This window comes from Zonotrichia albicollis, chromosome 1, assembly GCF_047830755.1.
Source record: "Zonotrichia albicollis isolate bZonAlb1 chromosome 1, bZonAlb1.hap1, whole genome shotgun sequence".
NCBI classification, from domain to species: domain Eukaryota; kingdom Metazoa; phylum Chordata; class Aves; order Passeriformes; family Passerellidae; genus Zonotrichia; species Zonotrichia albicollis.
Window position 1 is genome coordinate 48,006,855 of NC_133819.1, and position 21,953 is coordinate 48,028,807.

The following is a 21,953-nucleotide window of genomic DNA, read 5'->3' on the forward strand; positions in this document are numbered from 1 at the left end:
TAAAATCATTAGTTACATCTTTAGTATCATCATCAGTTCATTTATATATCCTTACTCTTCCATTCTTTTTTTCTTTCGTTGTACTTCATGTATTTTGTTCACCTTTCTCAGACAGCCTTCAGCACCTTTCTTGTGGTTGCTCTGCCTGAGATCTATCAAGCAGCAATGTTCACAGAAACATCAGGAAAGCAAGATGTCAAAAGTAAAGTGAAACTTGACAAAAATATCTAAATTACTGGTAAATCTGGTTGTGCAACCTGCAGTTCAACTTGTCTATCACTTTCCATTTTTAAACTTTAATTTCAGATACTTTAGAATTATTTTAAGTGTCAGAATAGAATACTTAACATTTTCTTTCTGTACAAAACCCTTAGCAAGTTTTTGCAATTATTTAACCATTTTAGGAATGTTTTATTAAGCACTGCATTGCTGTAACTAAATCAATTTTTACGTAATTGTTTGTCAAAATCCAAGCCCACTCATTCTATGCAAGGAAAACTTCTAAGACATGCTCTTGTATAAGTCTTGAAATTCCTTTTGAAAATGGGCTGCATTTGGCTGCATTATGAATGCTTAGGATTAACTGAATTTAACAAATCTCTTTGGAACACACTTTTTCTGAAGATGTTGCCTCTCCTGAGCATTCCCTGGCCCCACCTTCCAGGCTTAGAGAAAAAAGCAAGCCAGGAGTGGAGTGGAAAGAGAGGGTAAGTAGATGGGTACAGAGAATAGTGAGAGGTGAGTGTCAAAGTCAGGAATTTGTAAGTGAAAAGGCTTAGAAGAAATGCAGGAGTGCTAGGGCAGAAAGCAATATGGTGCACACAATATTAATAAAATTCACAAGCATTTCAAACTTCATTCACATCAACTTAGATGTTTTCACTGATTTAAGGTCAATATTACTTGAGGTCCTGGGCTGTTATTCCCAGTGATTACATCACGTTCTTGTGATACTCCTGTACACAGCAAGAGAATTACACAGGTAAAAGTTACTCTGTGAAAACAGAAATTACGGAACTCATCCTCAAGATGTGTTTTTGTCTCAAATACTTGCAAAAAAGTGTTTATGAATGTAAATACAGTCATATGAACATTCAACTCTGTCTCTTTACTTAAAAGATGATCAAATGACAGTCACTATTACAACTACATTCTTTCTTAACACCAAGAAAAAATGTGCATGATTAGTCTTCATCTTCCAAAACTTACCTGGAAGAATAAATCAGTAATGGCTTATTTATAAGATAGCAACTGAAAGATTTTAGTTTCAAAACAGAACGACAGGAGAATGAAGCTTGCAAAGAGCAGAGAAGAGCAACCTCTGGTGGTCATAAAGGTAAAAACGAGAGGAGAAATCCTATGTACAGTCCTGTCTTACCCACTGGCCCTACATTAGGGGAATTTCAGTGCCAAAGGACAGAACGTGTTTTGGTTTTTTTTTTTACCTGGACGTACCATCTGCAAATTTAACTCTGATAAATAAAAGGATACTCAAATCTTATGAAAACTATGTATTACAATGAAAGGAGAGGAGAAGAAGAATCACCTTTCTGGCAGAGTGCTATAAGACATGGATTTTGGTATGCTGAAAGATGCTTAATTATTAGCTGCCACTACTAAATGACAAAGAGTTTTACTGTAGGAGGAGCCATATTTACATAAAAAAATATGGCAACTGACCTGAAGGTCTGGCAAAACAAAAGCTCAGCAAAATAAAATCTGTTCAGAGTTGGGTTTTTTTCCACAGCAACAAGTGATTTCACAAGTTTTAAAATAGTAGATAGAGAAAAAGAGGGTTGTAGGAGTAGGCAGAGTGGAGGTGGATGGAAAACTACTAATAGCTTTCAGTAGTACAGACAATCTGTCATCTATGCTGTTCTGCTGTTAAGCCAGCAATTAAATCTTATCAATCTAAAATTCAAAAAGGATCAGATCTAAATTTTAAAAGGATCAGATATAGTTTGACACATATGTAACACTGTTCTAAAAATATTCCTCTGCCATTGCCAAAGCCAACAGGAAAATCTAAATGTAAGGATTCATTGCTTTTATTATAGTCAGAAATCTTTCCCAAAGGATAAAAACCTACAATCACTGCAGAGTATCATCTATCAAAAGAAATAACAGGGAGATGAGAAGTAAATAGCTGTAGACAACAGCTCACAGTCTTTGTGATGAGTTTTTCAGCATTTTAGACCAGTTCCAGATTTCAGTCTCAAATCACAAAATCTCAGCTTCCTCTTCACAGCTTTCACAGTCCTACAACTCATAACATTGTAAGATTTCAAATATTCAGGCCTTCCTTTTTTTAGGAAGAAAAAGGATGAACATCCTCAGATCTTCAACAAGAATAGCTAAGCAAATTCATCACATGGTGTTCCCTCTGTCCATCTCCTTCTCACCCACTCTCCTAGGAAAATTTTATCCTCCCTAGCCAGGCAAACTGGTACCATTAATCCAGATGACCAGCTGGAACAAGGGTCTTCAGAGATCCAGCTGTCATCAGTAACTCTATAGAATTTAAGGACTAGTCATACTCCTGCAGAGTTTGGCATCCCAACTCCATCCCAGTGTTGCCCTGTATTAACTTTTTAGAGCCCAACTCAACTGTGGATGAGTGGTAGTCAACTTTAGACTACCACTCATCCACACCTGCACTGCCATTTCACTGCATGATTTCACTTTGACTCTTTATTTTCTGCCTGACAATAATAAAGGGTGAATGACCATCACAAAACAACCTAATTCTTTATCTACTCACTTTCTATCACTGCAAATCTGAACTTTTTTTGAATACGCACACATCATCACCAGTAAACCTGTGACTCAAATCTTCAGTCAAATAATTTGTCATGAATGGTAGGCTGCAATATATCAACAGTTGAAGTTAAATTGTTCAAAACTAGGTTGCAACTATTTCACAGCCTAGAATGACAAGCAAAAGGTAGCACCCTATCTTTAGGAAAAAAAAAATCAAACTGTGGTTGAACTATTAGAGTTAGAACCCCACACCTAATGGCAACAACAAAAAAAAAAAAAAGGCATTTTGCCTATAGATCAGTTAAGAGGTGTGGCTCATTGTGTTGGCTATTATTACAATGGCCAACACTTCCTATTTCTAGGTACTGTTCCCAGTTTTTAATGTCTTGGACAGCATTTATTAGGCAAGTGAAATTTTCACACAGACAAAGATTAATATTTGGTCCATGTGCTTAAACCTAGTCCATCCATTTCTGAAAATAAAGCACAGGAAAAATGCAATTTGTGTCTGTCTTTAGAAAGTCCTGACAACTTTCAGTGCAAAACTTGGAAATGGCTGAGCAGGCTTCATACTGATGGAGGAACAAACAGGGTGAGAGGAAAACGTGGAGAGAGGGACACTAGGGAAAATCCAGAGGAGAACCACCTCATGAGGATGCAAAAAAGGAAACAGGGAAGGTTCCGGGAAGGGAAGAAAAAGTTCCGGGAAGGTTCTGGGAAGGTTCTGGGAAGGGAAGGGAAGGGAAGGGAAGGGAAGGGAAGGGAAGGGAAGGGAAGGGAAGGGAAGGGAAGATGGATCAGATAGGCTGGAAGCAGATAGATCCGGCTGGATATCAAAATGCAACAAAGAGCCCAAGGGGAGTGGGAACTTGAAACCAAAAATTAGGGAAAGAAATTGAGAGAGAAAGGCCAGAGAAGCTATGAAGTTGGAAAGCAAAGCATGATAGCACAGCACAGGGAACCTCCAAACTACCAAAGCTCAGTGCATAAACTCACAAACAGTCTAAAGACAGAATTGGCAAAACACAGAAAGGCGGTGTGGTGTGTCAGCCTTGGCCAGCAGCCATGCACACATCCGACTGCTTGCCTACTCCCCTCTTCAACAGAGCAAAGGTGGGAAAAGGATGGAAAAGCTCACTGGCCAAGATAAGAATGGAGACTGTTCCATCATGGGCAAAACAGACTTGACTTCTGTAAAGTCAATTCAATTTGCTGCCAATTAAAACAGATTTGAATAGTGAAAACAAACACTAAAACAACACCTTTCTCCTATGTTTTCCCAAAGCTTACGCTTAGTCCTTCACTCTCAAATCCTGGGGCAGGGCATAGAGAGGCAGGGACACAGAGAATGCCATGAAAATGAGAGAGGGGGAAAAGAAGCTCCCAAGTGAGCACAAGGAAATTACACCCACCAGAGCTCTACTAGGTAGGTTGAAGAGGACAGCAGTTAAAGGCTGGAGTCATTTGAGTTTGTGCCTCTTGCAGGTAATGATTGCAAGATATTCATTACATTATTCCAAATTATTTTCCCAATAACCTCCTTTCAGTAGAGTCAAGGGACTCCATCTGGGGAATATATCAGGATGGCAAGGAGGTTACTGTGGACAGTCAGCTAATGAGCTATTCTGACACAATGAGAAGCACCACAGAAGAACCTATGAGAAAACTCTTAGTTCTTATCTTCAAAGTGCTACTTGGACACTGTGCTGTACAACAAAAGATTTTTGGAAAAGATAAAGGTAAAAAGACCTAAGATAAAGTAGATTAAAGATAAGTAGCTGAAGATAAAACTAAGTAGCTGCTCATCTGAGACATGAAGAAGAGAAAAAAATACAAGTCTGAAAGAAATCTTAGAAGCTCCCCAGGCCTATATTTTGTCTAAGGCTAACTCTCAACTGTTTTTGAAGCTTCTTTTCAAAACTTTTTGGACAAATCCTCCAAATTATCAGTGCTGGTGCTGCTTCTCCTCATATTAGAAAGTTTTTGTGATGTCTAAAAAATCAACTATGCAGTCATTTAAGTCATCCATCTAATTATTCATGTCTTCAGACTGCTCTAAGCAACCTTGGTTGTTGGTGTTTTTTTTCTTTCACACAATCCTCACACGCTTTGTTTCCTGGACCCACCATTGTGAAATATATAAAATGTCACATATTAATGATAATAATGAAAGTACATTCATTATTTTTATAATGAATTGATCTCCATCTTCAAAGTTGTGGCAAATTTTGTTCCCAGCATTCCAATTAAAAATCTCTCCTATAAAGAAGTTGCCATCACTGCCTTTTACCTTACACATGGCCTCCTCCCTCTCAGCATTGGCACACACACTTGAGATTTCCACAGCATTTAGGCTGATTGGCTAAAAAGTCAATTTTTTAAAGTCAACTCCTGTAAGACATCTCCCTCATCACTGCAGGATCTTCACCCTCTGCACACAACCTGCATTCATTCAGTCCACAAGCCACTGCAGAGTTTACTGAAATAATGTAGTGTTTAATGTGATGTCTAAGAAATGCGAAAAATTGCCTCAACAGTTCATATGTTCTGGAAATATCTTTCCAGATAAATCCTAGCTAAGCATTCAACTCTTTTGTGGCTACATTACCTTTTTTTGTGTCTACATTACACAGTCTCTCTTATCTTTTCCCACAGACAAGATACTTGCCTGCAGATGAAATTCTTGCCAGGGGTCCTAAATGAACACCATTGCTCTTGATATGACTGCGTAAAATGACATTATTTCTGTTTCTATTTTGTATCCCAAAAGATCATCTAATTTGTGAATAACATGGTGATTCTTCCATCACTGCTTCACATATTTGTTTCACCAGATTTCTTTCGCACATGTTAACTTTCTTAGGCCACCACCACAAATATCCTGCAAGCAAAGCCCATGCCTGACTTTTAAAGAACACCCCACCATTCTCAATTTCCCTTTAAATTGTCACCTTCTATCAGAAAGTTTCTTACTAATTTCATAGCTCCTTCATTAAGTCACATTTAATTCTGCTACACTACCAAATTCCAATATAGTACAGCAGAATTTTGAAATCACTCACTTTCCATGTTGGTTTTTTCATTTGTACAAACTATTTATATTTAATGGAAGGAAATCAAACTAAAACAAACAAAAAAAATTCTCAGAAGCTCTACACACTTAAAACTTGAGAAAAACTCTTCTAGGATGAGATTATTTGAGTTGTTTTTTTCCAACATGTTAAGTTTCTTATCATTTGTTCAAAGCTGCCTATAAACAACACATTCATTTCAACATCTCAATGAAGTAGTGCTGTTTAAAGAAGTACGATGAAAATATAAAGGATTATGAGGTTTCTTGTAACTATTTTCCACCTCAATTATAGGAATTAAGCTTACTCAAATACAAAGGGAAGTATTGAGGCTATTTAATGTGCAATTGACTCGGAAAATAATAAATAATTCAATAGGGTGGAGTGCGGCCCAGATCTCCTAATTGGGTAATTTCTGTTGCATTCATCAGCATTTTAATAAATCTCACAACTGTCTCATCTGAAAATCTCTTTACTTGGTCATCACAACCATCTGGTAAGGTCCTGTGGTTACTTTAGCTGAATGAAGGTTTCTAACTATGCAGTTTTACAAATTACATTGTAAGCTTCTGAAACCGCGTCTCGACTTTGTCTCTTTCTCACATTACATTTGTAGTGGGGCAAGGCTTTTTGATGTGGCTGAGAAAAATAAACAGAATTCTTGCATTTCCCATACAGAAGGAGAACAAGCAATCCAGGAACAACTTAATAGCCAGACATGGTTTTACTCTCTCCCTTGAAATGAACATTTAATCAGCTCAAGAAATTGGCTTCCTGACCATCAGCACCAGTGGAATGATGACAGCATTCCAAGTCAGACTCTTGTTTGGCAGGTTTCTCATGCCTCACAGCTGAGGCAGAGGGGAGACAACCCTCACACTGCTCATGATCAGTTTGGTAACATAACTCTCTACCTGCTGCTGATGAAAGCACTGAAGACATTTTATTGAAAAGGAGCAGATGGGGTGAAGGCAGCTGGGAGTCAGAACACTGCCCATGTATGAGGCTGAGGATGAGCAGCCAGGTTTCACAAGGGGTCCTGCTCCCTTTCCCAGCCCTGTGGGGAAGGTAATACTCCTCTTCAGCTGTTAAAAACGTTGTACCTGCAGTGTCACCTGGACTCTTAGCTCAAAGTAAAGCTTCTGCACAAAAGTAGAATAACTCTACTCACAGTTCACTGCTGACATTTTTATTTCCTGTACTTTGCCTCACCATACTGCTACTAGAATAACCTGCCTCCCATTAGAGCTCTTGCTATGATGCTTCTTTCACAGCTTACTTTCACATACTGCTTCTTATCTCCCACTGTGCTTCCCTACATTTCTTCACTGCTTTAATCCCAGTTCCCATTTCCTCTTAAACATTGCTCCCCATACCCTTTTGAAAGGCTATCATAATCAAATTGTAAACAGTGCTGCAGTTACCCTTGACAACTGCCAGAGTGTTTTCAGTAGGCTTCCCAATGAACAGCTCAAATGGGAGTAATGAAGCTGAGGGATGAGTCAACAAAAAAAAAAAACAACCTCACACTGAGCTTCAAAGACTGCTTCAAAGCACTAGTTTTGCTATCATGCCTGCAACCCCAAAATGCCAAGTTCCTCTGTTCTCATCTATTTACTTGATTACTCCTTACAGATACAACAGCACTGATCCAGTGGTAATTTTTTCCTCATTCATCAGTAATGAAAACAGCTATCAGAACACAGAAAAGCTCTACCCAGTTCCGTTGTGGTTTTGGGAGAATTAAGCCCTATGCCACAGAGCTGGGCAGAGCTCTCAAACTGCATAGCAAGCCCCAGTTTGCACCAAGAGTGCTGAAAACCTCTCTGTCTGTAACTGCGGCTACTGCATAATATTCAGTGTATATCTGCTAGGCCAACAGGACAGTAGTGGATCACAGGAGATATGAAGCATACCTTTTTACCTAAGAAGAAAGAAAACTGCATACTAACCTAGAGTGAGCAATAAATCAAGATATTAATTCACTGTACATGTGCACGCTCTGTTTCCAGAGGGGGAAAAATACACATTATTACTATAAATGTGTGCAATGGTTTAGCCAGATCATGCTCTGCTCCCCAACAGGGTTTAAGGCAAGCCCAGAACTCCAATTCACCTGATTAAGTCAGGGTAGAAGAGATTCTGCATCCCGTACTCACAGATTGAAGGACTTTAAGCAAACAAAACACAAGGTCCTATAGGTGAGTCCATAGAGTCATAACTCAGATTTATTGTACTCATAAGTCCATCTTATTGATAACAAGCTACAGTGACTTTACAGGGCTGCCACAGATCCACTAGGCAATGCCTGTACATCCAGGATATCATTAAAAGTTAGATTCTAATGGTGGCATGTCATGCAAAACTACATGCTTAAACTTAAGATATTTATTTCTTCCAGCTAGAATCATGGAATTGTTTAGGTTGGAAAAGACCTCTGAGATAATTGATTCCAACTGTGCTATGATCACCACTAATCTGTGTCTCTAAGAGCCACATCCACACATGTTTCAAACATCTCCAGGGTCCCATGACTCAATCACTTCCTTGGGCAGCCTGCTCCAATGCTTGACAACCCTTTCCATGAAAAAATTTTATGGAATATCCAATCTAAAACTATCTTGTCCTGTAACTTGTTACTTGGGAGAAGAGACTGACCCCCACAGGGCTACTACACTCCTTCCATGGAGTTGTAGGGAGCAATGAGGTCTCTCTTGAGCCTGCTTTTCTCCAGGCTAAACACCCCCAGCTACCTCAGCTGCTCCTCACCAGCCTTGTGCTCCGACCCTTCACCTGCTTTGTTACCCTTCTCTGGACAAATTCCAGCACCTCAGTCCCTTTCTTACTGAACACAGGATTTGAGGTGTGGCCTCACCCAGTGCTGTGCACAGGGGGACAGTCTCTGCCCTGCTCCTGGTGGCCCCACTGTTGCTGATCCAGGCCAGGATGCCATTGGCCTTCTCGGCCATCTGGGCACAGCTGGCTCATGTTCAGCCAGCTGGTCAACAACAACCCCAGATTCTTTTCCTCTGATCACCTTTCCAGATACAATTCCTCAGGTATGGATCACTGCATGGGGTTGCAGGACCCAGCACTTTTACTTAATCTCATACAGTTGGCCTCAATTATCCTCCACACACTCCAGGAATCTCCTAGAATGTTTCCTCTCTGCTGCATCATATTTCAAGCTGACAGCTGATAAGTTTAAAGTACCCCGTGAGAACGAGAGTTAAAGATCTTGAGACTTGTCCCAGATGCTTGAGGAATATTTTGCCTGCCCCTTTATCCTGGTTGGACGGCCTTTAACAGATTCCCACCATGGAATCTGCCTCATTGACCTTCTTCCTGGTCCTTACCCATAAAGACTCAATCCTATTGTCACCATTACCGAGCTCAGGACAGTCAAAACACTCCTTAAGGAGTGTTAGGGGTACTCCACTACCTCTACTTCCTTGCCTATCCTGTGTAAAGAATTTATAGCCTCCATTCCAGCACCCTGGCTTCTGCTAAAGCTGTCACTTGGAGTTAGCAGGGTTTCTGGGGAAGGGGAGGAAAGTTATTTCCTTTTAGGAAATAGACAGGAGACCAAAGTAAGAGAAGAGACTAATGAAAAGATGTACTATAATGGATGCATGTACCCACTTTCGGTGGATTATCACACAAAAATACTCACAATAAATCCAAGTTTTTTATAGTCTCGAGTGTACATAGATTTCCGTTTCTCCATGCTGCCACTGCTGTTGTTAGGTTCGGATTCGGCATCAAATGCAATTCTTCTGAGTTCAAATATGATATCCCGCTGAGCCTACGTCAAAACAAGGTTAAAAAAATTGGTTAAAATAACTGATCTCTCACTTTAACAATACCACAAAAAGTGTTTCAAAACACGGTATTCTTGCCCACTGCCCAAAGTTTTTTTGTCTAAATTCCCTACTTCATACTTGGAGAGACAGTCAGCAAGAATAACCTCGTTGTTCCCATTTTCAAAAGTCCTCACATTTATGAGATTCACACATGGGTACTTAAGTGTTGACTTCCAGAAGCAGGACCCATGTTAGCAAGGCCTCTGACTGCACAATTTTAACCACAGAAGCCAGGAGATCACACACATTTCAAATTAGGCTGGTACGTAAGCACCTTGCTGGATGAACACAAAATGACTCAGCACTCTGCATTCATTTTGGTAACTATCCATTTTTGCTACTGCAGAAATAGGCAGGAGAGGAATTACTGTAGCTGGAAATGTCTCAAGACAGTGATAATCACACTACCAGCAATATTAACATCACTTAGTCACTCTCTATGGAAATATGCACTAATTTACTGCATGTACATTCCCAAGAGTCAAACTTTTCCATCTCAAACTTAGGAAGCATAAAATCCTACAGCATGATGTTACCTATGTTTACAACTATCTCACTCTCCCACCTTCTCTTCTTCAAATTATTGGCAAGTTTTAAGATAACTTCAGCTTAAAAATGAAATCAGGTTCCTCCTTGTACAGGGCCTAAATGAAGGCCACAAAAAGATTAAAGAAACAAAACAAATCATCCCTATGGCTCATTGACCCTATATTTAAATATCTTAGGGGAGCGTCACTTTTTGGACAACGAACAATATCAAAGTCAATGTCTGCACACAGTGAGCAATAAACAAATGAAGTACTTTATAGATTCCCAGTAACAAAACCAGGGTTTATTGTTACACAATTTAACTTCAACTCTAGCATGCCAGATAGTTCCCATGCAAACATTTAATTTAGCTCTACAGAAGTACTTCTAGGAAGGACCATACACCTCTAGTGCTTTGGAGAAGAGCACATAGGAGACAAATGCTGGACAGCTGCTCAGAGTTTCTGCTCAGGAAGACAGAAAATGCAGTTCATGGAACTATATGATAAGGAGAACTGCCTGGCCATTTTGTACTTTTGCACAAGGAATGAAATATCTAATGCATCTTCTTACAACCAAAAAACATAACCCAACTTCACAAAGAAAATGAATGACTTGGGTAAATGTTTCTAGGAAGTGGTTTTTTCCTCCATGAAGAGCTTTAGGTACATCAGTGAGGAGCTGATGTCTTCCTGCTAAGACCAGATCATGCCAGACGCTTACTTGATCTTGTGGATCCATTTTTGTCATCATTCTGTCTTCCAGAAGATTGAAGGTAAGTACTTGCAGGACATATAGCTGGTGTGCCATTTCATTATTGATGGCCCTCTGTGCCCTGATAACATGCTGCAAAGAAAAAGAGACAGGTTTGGGTGAATCAGAAAAGTGAAGTGCATGCAGTCAGAGGTTTCCATTCCTAAGTATGTGCTTGCTATGCAATAGTGTATCTATACTTCAGAAATGAAGAAAAACCAAACCCAAACAGCCAAAAAAACCTCAAACAAAAACCCACCCCACCCCTAAAAATCAAACCAGGACTAGCACTACTGATTCAGGTACTGTTTAAATAACTTAAGAAGACAGGACTTTACACTTTATAAGGTCTGTGCATATACTAAGAAGTAGCATTAAAAAAACAGTGCTGAGTAATCACTTCAAAGAAAAAATAATTCCATCCCAAGAGCTTTAGAGCTCTGTATTTTATTTCTTTTTTTCCAAGAGATTATATTAAGAAAATATTTAAGAGAGTAGCTGTCTGAGCAGAAAAGTATTCAGGCTGCAAGCACAGCCAGAGAATACAGTGAATAGAGTAGCAGGGTTCAACAGGGAGTCAGCACCACACGACAATCCTGCCTCTACTAGACAACTCCAAGCTGTATGAGAAAGACTCCTTAGAAATACATTAGTATATAATGCCTATACATGCAGAATTATCCCATTCAAAAAGCAAACACAAAACTGATGGACAATTTAAAAATTCCTGCTGTGCCAAAAACACCAAGTAGTTTTATATGGGAAACAGAAAACAGACCCAGACCTGTAAACACAGCAAAGGACACAAAGAAAAAGTCATCAAGTGAGAGCTGGATACAACATATGTTGTACAGTTCCAGAAAATAAAAGAATCTGTCTGCCAAAATGCACTGGAGCATATTGTGAAAATAAATAAACAATACAGGCCTTCTGAAATAAATTCTGGGTGTTTTATATGCATCAGTGAAATTATGATAGCAAATGAGAAAGTGTGAGGGGTTGTTTGTTGTTTGGTTCATTTTACACTCACTACAGAGAAAGATTTTTCCCTCATTCCATTGAAGATGCAGTCTACTCAAACATCAAAGGCCAAATCCCTGATTTTCCATGAGAGCAGATGCAGGTCTTTGATATTATATTCATTAACTATTTAATTAGCTTTAATTCATGCTTCTTGTGTAAAAGCCATGATGAATTGTGTCAATCAAGACAGAATAATCAAAAGAACCAAAAAACACAGGGGGTATTTAATACTGTATTTTCATGATAAAACAACAATTTCTGACTGGGAAAATAACACTTCCAAAAAGCAGTTTTGAACCCATTCAACCACCATTCAAACCTAATCTTCTATATTACAAGACTTCAAAACATATCAAAATACAAAGGCAATTAAAATGTATTAAGATAAGACCTATGAACACCAAAAATGGAGTCATCTTTTCTCTCTCCTACTCAACAGTAATTTTGCAAATCATATACTTACAGTTAAGATGATGGAACGAAGCTGCTTTTGTGCCAAAATGTTTGCCATTTCCTGATTAAATAAAAAAAAAAAATTAAAAAAATAGCCAGAAGCAGGTATTTTCATATCATAGCTAGAAAAACATACTGGCCTAAAAGGTCTTACATTTCTGCATTGTTACTTATAAATGAAAGGAAGCAGCATATCAGCATTAGAACTGTATTTGGGGTTCATAAAGTCAAAATACCATGAGAAGAGAGACCATGATAGTTAAAAGTACATCACAAGCTGAGGGCTTTGGTGATCCAAAATCCACAGTGAAAGACTTCAGAAAATACCTCTGTGGGTTCAAGAGAGTATTTACATGCTTGTTCAAGCACAACCTTCCCCAATAAACAATACAGAAGGAAGCATGGACTGGAAGCCAGCCAGGACTTTAAAACAAGATGTCAAATAAAATTATTATTTACTTTGATATTTCAGCTGTTTTAAAATCAAGTGCTCTAACTTCCATTCAATAAATCAGCCTACAACTCAGTACTGTTTCATTATAACAAATAATAATTCTCCCCTGTATTTTAGTAGCAATGTCGACATTGGTCCATTCTTGTTTTAAATTAACTTGTCTTTCTAGACCTGTCTGAAAACACTGTCAAGGTGAATATGATTTTTCTTTAATGTTCAAGAAGCTGGTCCCAACTGTCCCTGCTGCAAACTGTCCTACAATGCATAGGAAGGAATATTTTACACTTACCAAGCATAAGAGTCTAATCTTAACCATACCTACAAGAGCATGCCCTATTTTTAAGTTCCATGAGCTTTTCCATCAGTACAGAAATGTGAGTATGTGTGTTTGTGTGTGTGTATGCTTGCACATGCAGTGCATTCCTGCTGAACTTTGTGAGAGCTGGAGACTAATGTAGAATAAACACTAGTCACTTTTATATATTAAAAAAATCCCCTATAAGACATAAAAACTGAGACTGTAACATTAAACATACAAAGGATGGATGACTAAAACACACCTGCAGAAACAGTGTAAATAAAGCAAGTGTTAGGTGAGAACTTGCTCAGAAAAAGAAAATCATTCTTATTGTGAGATAGGAGGCAGTTAGAGATGTTGAGCTCTTTTCCTTGTACCACATAAAGGATGCTGCAACAGAACATGGCAGTGATAAAGAAGGAACAAGGGACCAAAGACAAGAGAAACTCAGCTTCAGGTTTTGAGCCTTTTCTGGCTGCTCAAGTTTCAATTGCACATAATAGCAAAGGAGCAAAGGAATGGGTGATATAGATGGTTCCATCTCTTCCAGAAATGTGCAGCTGAGCTGTAGGGGGAGTGCCAGGCACATGATATACTTCAACGTTGCTTGGAACAGACTGGCTGGATTTTTGTCAAACTATGTACCCACTGTCAAAAGATTAACAGGTACGGAATACAGGATGGTATTTCTGCATTCAATGCCAAGAAAATTATAAAAAGGAAACTCTTCTAATTACTTTTTAGAAGATTATCAAATTGTTACTTCTTTCTTATAGCTACCATTTAAAAAGCTGTTATTGAGATACTGGGTTTTTTGTCACTGGACTAAAACTGATTGAAGCAACAAGCATTCAAAAAACCAATTATTGCATCAAAATTAACTTTGTATCCAAAAAGGCTATATTAGCAGCTAATAGGCTGCCTCTTCTAATATAAGTGCTGTCCTAGCTGATGAGAACAAGAATTATCTGACCAAATTTGCCATCTCATTCCCCATAGCAACGTCTCTGCAAAAAATACAGACAACTGCCAAAGAAGTGTTTCAAACATTCATAGTATCATTTCAATGCTCAAACTCTCAGCTCTTTCCCAATAGACTTTTTTATTTTCTTTTTTTTATTAAGAACCTAGGTTTCTCTAGATGATTTGGTCCTTGACAGGGGCAGAAGAAGCAAAGCAACCAGGGAGTCCTCATTAAAAAGAAAAATCTTGGACTTGGGTTTTACATTACAGAAACAGAGAGACAGGGAAAAAGTGAGGGGAAAGAATTCAGACAGCAGTGCCAATTTAAATCCCTTCCTTAATTGCAGAGCAGCCATCCACATCATGCCTGTAAGTCAGCAGCAGAGAGGGTGCCAAAGTTCCCAGAGTCATATGAGTTTTGGTGCAGCTTCTCATTTCTAACAATATTAAGTAGTGAGTGCTGAACATTAACTTTTGAGTGCCCATCACCAGATAACTGCATGAGATTTCATCACCTCGGTTCATTGTCTTAGAAAGACAGAGTTCAGTAGGAGCCATCTGTTAATGCTATTTGGAAGGCAAGGGACACCTACCTTCTCTATTGTATGGTTTACTAATTAACCACAAGACAGCCATAAAGAGAAACCGAACACATTCTGACTGCACATTCTGGGTTATTAAAGGCGGAGGAAAAATTTCTGCAAGTGTCAGAGCTATTATCCTTCAAAGCCAAAGCAGATCATTATCTCCTGATGATCATAAACTCCGTGACTAACAGTTTTGTGTCACAGCAGCAGGTACTACAGGTGAAGTCTGTCTGGCTCACTGCCAGCCCCACTAGGTGGTTGCACTGCTGGCAAGATACAGTTTTGCTTGCTGGCAATACACTCTGTTACTGTCATTCCAGGAACACATGGCCACTGATTAATACTAAAATCTTATCTACATCTGACACTGTTCCTCCACTTCAAATATGACAAGGCATACTTCTCGCAGAAACACAGCGGCAACTATTCACAAATGCAAAAAGCAAAATATTTTGGTTTCTTGCAAGGATCTATTATAAATTTATGCCAAAACTGAAAGAAAAGTTTTTATTCTAATTTTTAGTTTATAGGTGCCTTCTTGCCCGTATTCGAGGAAGAAGGAAAAAGAGGGGGTGAGGGGTGGAAGAGCCTTTTTTTTCCTAATTAAACCATGGGTTTACTTTTCCCTGTTTTCAATGTTAAAAATATTTTTAAGAACAAGAAACAAAACCCAAAAAATACCAACCAAACCCCCCTGAAAAACCCTCATTAGGGCTTTGATGTTTGTTTAAACAGTCACCAGCATTTAAAAATGTAAATAAATCTAAGGAAAGCCCTTGTCAGAACTGATCAGCAACTCTCAGTGAACTTGTTCTGGACTGTAACAGTATGTCACCACAAGAATTATCATCACTGTTCCTGGTGACAGAAATGTTAAACAAATAAATGCCCAAATCTGTTTTGACACAGGCTAGTAACTTCATAAACATGGATAAAACTCTGCTATTTCATAACGCTTCACATTCCATCCCCATTTAACATCAAGTAGCAATCTTGAAATATTTCCTGATATCTGGCTCTAAAATAGCACACTATAAAAGTCACGAAATGCTTACATGGCAAGATATTTTTGTTTTCAAAAGAAACACACTTCTTAATAAAAAATCTGGGGGGAAAACATTCTACCAAAAAAACAGCCTGGGTTTACAAGCTGTGCTGGCAAAGAGCTCAGTACAATAAATACTACAGTCAGCCACAGTCAATATGGTTCATATGAGGTCACAGGGAACTACAAAAGCATGGAAGAATGCTTAATCCCTCCTAATACTGGTGCAAGATGGAGGTAGTTCCATGAAAATGAATTATATCCCAGCATGAAAAAACAGAACAAGCTTCAGTTTGAATTAAGTGCAGGAAAAGTGTGATGGGACAACTTCAGGTAGGAATATATGAAACACTTTTTCTCTCAAAGATGCATAGGTACACAACTCCATCAACTCACCTGCCTCTTGTCATCCGGTGCTTTAAGGAAGAGTGCATTTATTACTGCAATTGTGTATGTCTGGATTTCTTGGTCTGTCCTGTTTGGAACAATGTTGTAGACGTGAGAGAAGAACACAAATGCATCTGAGCTGTAGAAATTGATTTTCCAGCTGCATTTCAGCAGGTAGAAGTGGAGGAGCTGTTTGCACTTCAGGTTAACCATGTAAGTTAGGTGACCAAGGTTGGTCATGACCTGGCTTTCTTTATTATTGAGAGAGAGAAGATGTCCTGAAGAGAGACTCAGAATTCAAAAAAGGTGGAATGAACAACTCCTTGAACTGCCATTGACCCTCCACTGATCACAGCAAGAGTCTCATAACCAGTTTCTGTCAGGTGCACAACAGCAGGAGATAGGAAGAGGAATCTTCCCTAAAGGCTTTTGGAAATGAACCTGCTGGTATTAAAGCTTTTCAGGTGCATTGAAAATGTCCCAGGTGGGAGACAAACATAACTATGCACAGTAGGTTACTCTATGCTACAAAAGAGGCAGTTTCCACCCATTTAAGCATTTCACGTTACTATTTAAGGAAAAGCCCTTTCCTTTTCAAATATACATTCAGCAAAAGTTGAGTAATTTTTGTCTTACACACTTCCCAAAGTCTGGCAAATAAAACAACCCATCTGTATGCTAATTAAGCATTTCATTACCACAGGGCGCTCTTCTCCTCATTCCTCACTTCCAACTACATAGGTAGCTTATAGAAAAACAAACAAAACAAAATCAAAAAAGCCCTAAAACCTAATGACCAGGCAACTCCAGAAATATTGTTATCAGTTATGCAGTCACTTGTAGTGGAGGCAGGAATCATAAAGGAGGTTGCTGGTCTTTATACTACTGGTTTTTCTCCAAATGTTGTGCTATTTTAAGGGGAAAAAAATATCCACCATATCATGTGGTAGTCAAAGCCACTCACCCCTGCAGATGTGGGATCAGCTGCCCAATTGTGATCTCCTGTGCTACCTTCTGGTACAGGTCATGGCTATTGAGCACCATCGATTCCAGGATTGCCAGTGACCGTTGCAAGATAGAGATGTCCGAGGCAAATTTGTTCACGTAGCTTGCTATCTGCAAACACAATCATTCAGAGAATTTGCATCTTGTCAGGAAAACAGGGAAAGGTTAGAAAGAAAACAGTCAGTGTGGTTCAGAAAGGCATTAGATAAAAGGCAGTCTTGTCCACATGCCAGTTATCAATGAATACCTGAAAATGATCAACCAGGCACAGCATATACCATCAAAGAACTCGGTGGCACAGGGTCTACAGCTGGCACAAGTCACCAAAGGTTATTATCAATATTCACAAGACTGAAACGTATGCTTCATCATTACATTACAAACATGAAAAATCAGCATTAAAAAATTCAACAATTCTATTTTTTGTGTGGAAAATTTTGGAAAAAACAAGGCAATTAGTTCTCATTTTCTCCAGAAAAAAAATGTACAGGCTAAAAATATCTAGGCTTAAGGCAAATGTTTCAAAAGAGAAACTTTTAATCTAGCTCTCTGGAAAAACACAATCTAGAAAAAACATGCCTTTTTCTTCTGCTTGGTGTTACCAATAATGCTGAAAACTCTTTCCAGGTTACCAATTAAAACTCTGTTGACGATCAGGACAACTGGTTCCATAACCCTGTCTAGAGTCCAGCTTTTCATTAATAACCTTCCCTTTTACTGCAAGTTGCCACAAGTGAATAGCACATTAATTAAAACCAAGTTTGACCTCTGCTATTTTGCAGTGTGGCAATGACAAGCTGCACACTCATCTGCAGAGTCAACACAGCTGTGCAGTAAGATGTGGCAACACACGTTCTCCAGCATGCTGCCCAACCCAAATACTTCCTGGGAAGAAACCTGCCTTCTGCTGATGCTGAAAGTGAGAACTGCAGGGGTTTTCCTCAAGTACTCCAACACCAGCACAGTCAAAATGAAAGGCACCCAAGAAAGTACAGACTGAAGTGTACTGTGACCACAGTTACTTGCTCTCTGCAGCAAAGCAACAGACTGCAGTGGCCCTGTCTCGAGTCTGATATGTTCCTCCCAGAAAATTTCACACATCTCTTCAGTATTCCTGCTATAAGCCACTACTGTAATCATAACTATTGTTTCAAATTCTGGATGCTTGCTGAGACCTAAGAATTGTTTCCTTTTAGGGGAACAAAGGCCTGCCCTATGCTTAGAAAAGCTGTCCAGCTGCCTGTAAAACTCACATTAAAATGTTGACACATGGACAATGGTATTGTTCTGCACTTGTGACATCTTAAGTAGTACTGAAGGAGCAAAACACCCAACTTTGGCTGGAGACAAGAAAGAAAGAGGGACCGATTTTTCTTTTTCTAATCTAATGTAGCACTTTTGCTTTTTGCTGTTTGCTCTACTACTTGGTTTGCATTACCACAGCAGGAACATCCTACACCAAATGAAACTCAATTCAGAGAATATACATTTACTTTACTTTCTGTAAATAACCAAGCCACAAATGCATAGAAAACAGGAGGAGAGAGGAACTCGATTAGCCTTTTTCTATTTTGGACTCTCAGTATCTTCTCCCAGCAAGTCCTGAGCCAAATAATATTTACAATAGTATACATAGCACAGTGTGCTTTATAGAGCAGCAATCTGTGTGTCCAAAGCACTGTGCTATCCCACCTCTGTTGGTGGCAATCCAGATGTGTTTTGATGCATTGCAGCCAGAGCTGCCATGTCTGTATGCACACAGCAACTCTGCAGTAAACCAAGTGCCCCTGCATGCCTCAGTTTTCAGGCATCCACGGATTGCTTGCGCAGGAGGAAAACCATGTGTCCAGACTGTGTCCAAAATTGCCAGATTTCTGTCACCTCTTTAGGAGCCCTGACATTTATGAATTATTCTTGGTGCAGCAGCTCCTTCGGGTGGCAGTTAATGCTTCACTGGGATATAACATTTTCACACCAGGGACCTGCAGAAATGTAACAGTATAGATAACTGGAACCTTCATCTGGGAAAGGCTGCCTTAGCCTCATTTATTCTCCTGGCCCTGGACCATAACATCTTTTAATCATCAACACAAACACAAGGTATAAAGTTGTCTTGTGTGTTTAAAAAGATGTATCACACTGAATATAGATGCAAAACATCTGCTGGGTAACTTGCATGTCAAGCTGTGTGTATTCATAACCACCTTGCTGAAGCATGAAGTCTGGCCAGAAATAATAGGCTTGTCTACCTTGAAAAATAAGTCATGTAAGTTCCAGGGAGAACAAAACTGCATTTGATCAAAATTCTAGTCCCACACTTAAAGTTCTGGGTGTGGAAAAAAAAAAAAAAAAAAGAAAAAAGAGGGCCTTCTTGAGAAGAAACAGGAATCAAAAGGAGTTCAAATTTGTGCTACTTTCTGTTTTCTGTTTATTAAGCACCACACAGAGAGAGGGCTTTCAACATCCAAAAATAATCCATCCTGCATTCATTTATCAAAAATTCCAATTATTAAAATAATGCAAGCTCAGCAAAATACTACATCTTTTTCAGAAAGAAGCAACTTGATTGCGTTGCACTTCTATGTGAAAACCTGTCACGTGGGTGTGTGTCATTAAGGATAATATTATTTCTTCAGCAAAATACCTGTAACCTTGAAATCTGCATACATAGCCACATACAAAAGAAGAGTCTGGTTGCTTAACTTCCTTTCAATTTCAAGGGAAATTGGAAATCAAACCGTGAATTTACACATTCATGCTCCTTTGAAATAGGAGTTAAATATGTAAACTGAGAGCAGATGAAAAACCTATAGCAAACTGAACTACATCATCTGAGTTCTCCTCCTGGTTCAGCATCACTTAAGGCAAAAGAGAGAATTCAAAAGTTAAACAAAAAGTTGTTATATAGTAGTACTACTACTACTTATTATTATTACTATTACTATTATTATTATTACTGCTACTATTTAAAAGCTGCACCAGAAAAAGAACACATAGGGGAAAAACAGTGAAAGAAACAGATCTGATTTTCATTATGCATGTTCATTAGTTATTTGCCTGCACTATCCTGTTCTCAAAAATGTACAGAAAAATCTGTCCAAGTTGTGGTCTCTGTTAAGATCTAGTGCATAGTAAAATTTTAAATGGTGCATATAATTTTAAAGTAAGGAACTAGAGCTTCACTTTACAGAAAAAACAACTGACAGTTGTGACATACCGAAATACTTCTCTGGCTTCCACCCTGTTTTCTGCACAATATATTTTAGAAGGTAGAGTAAACAATTTGTCAACACTAAGGTTCTGCATCATACACTTACAAATCAGCAATTGTGTAAGTAATTTTTAAAGATTTTTTTTAAAATATCTTAAACAATACTACAAACTTCATTACTTCTCTTGTAGGAACTAAAGATGGATGTACCAAATTTGTGTAGTGCATTTTTGTCATGGTTTAGGAATGGTATTTCCCTGTTTAGTGCCCCCATTGAACACCCCAAACAATGCGTCACTCGCTCACTCCCCTGTGCTTCCTGTGGCAGTCCTGAGGAGAATTGGAGACACTGAGGTAAACATCAGGGTTGAGATAAGAACAATTTACTGGAAACAGCAATGAAACAAGAAAAAGAACAGTAACAGCAATACTACCAATAACAGAGGGCACGAGAGAGATGAACACTTCACCCGTGAATGCTCACAACGTGGAAAGCGGGAATACCTGATCCACTGCCATGCTACCCTGACCCAGAAGGAACCACTTCCCCTGTCCCCAGACAATTATTTGAGGTGGTATAGAATAACCTCTGTGTCCTAGCCATGCCCACTTCTGGATACTGCAAAATTTAACCCTGTCCTGGCCAGAACCAGGACAATTTTGATAACCAATCATCGCGACTTTTTCTAAGAATTTGGAATCCAAATCCTTTAGGCAGCTATGGAATCTGGAAATGAGCTATATATCATCATAAGCAAGAAAAAGGTCTTGAGAGAACTTTGCATATCATAAGGAAGCTTTTCCTAATGATGCTACTTTCCCTTAAAATGGGGAACAAAGCACTCCTTGAAAGCAACCATCTTGATGCACTTGGAATAGCAGTCTTTAGGTACCCAAAGGATGGGAAAGATTCTGCATCCAACACCAAGCATCTATTCATTAGAAACAGTCAGGGGTTCCCCTTGGGGTATCCTTTGGCTTCTATATTTTTAAGTTTAAAAACTCTCCAGAAAAAAATCAGACTAATTCAACGCCATTCAAGTTTAGCCTTCATTTAGCATGAAGGACAGCTTCAAAAGGCAGAAGCACTTGATTGCAAGTTTCCCCTCAGCAGAAACTTATCCACTCCCTTATCCATCCCGTCAGTCACTTGAGCAAGCCCATCAAGGACCTCAAGTGGCCTGTCAAAAGCCAACATCAGAGAAGCTAGTGAGGATGAAGTTACAGATTGCTGCCACAGAGATGAGACACGGTCCAAAGGTGCTCTGCTAAGTTTGTCCTATGCCCACACTGCGCCTTTGAGGGCTCTGCCTTTCTGGGTTCCAACTGCATGCAGATCAGAACACTCCTGAGTCTCTTTCCTCAACCTCTGTCATTCTCTGTCCCTCTGTTTCTCTTCTCTCTGTGATCTAATGAGAAGTCTGAACAGAGTGAAATGAAAGAGATGAGAAACCTTGCCCCAGGAGGAGAAGAAGAAAACCTCTGTTTCCCAGAGATGGATTAAGAGAACGTTTGCTTTCATGCTAGAACAGCTCATCCTTAAAACAGCACC

General features: G+C 39.1%; 1 protein-coding gene across 5 annotated transcripts in view; it reads right to left on the reverse strand.

The window, feature by feature from the left end:
* ELMO1 (engulfment and cell motility 1) overlaps positions 1-21,953 on the reverse strand; it is a 301,543-nt gene that overhangs the window by 172,378 nt on the left and 107,212 nt on the right. For all 5 annotated transcript variants that reach the window (XM_074540487.1, XM_074540461.1, XM_074540470.1 and 2 more), the window contains 5 exons: positions 17,150-17,301; positions 16,195-16,273; positions 12,462-12,512; positions 10,946-11,068; positions 9,505-9,636 (listed from right to left, as the gene is read on the reverse strand). In XM_074540487.1, coding sequence (XP_074396588.1) covers positions 9,505-9,636; positions 10,946-11,068; positions 12,462-12,512; positions 16,195-16,273; positions 17,150-17,301 — 537 coding nt within the window. The remainder of the gene's footprint in view (positions 1-9,504; positions 9,637-10,945; positions 11,069-12,461; positions 12,513-16,194; positions 16,274-17,149; positions 17,302-21,953) is intronic.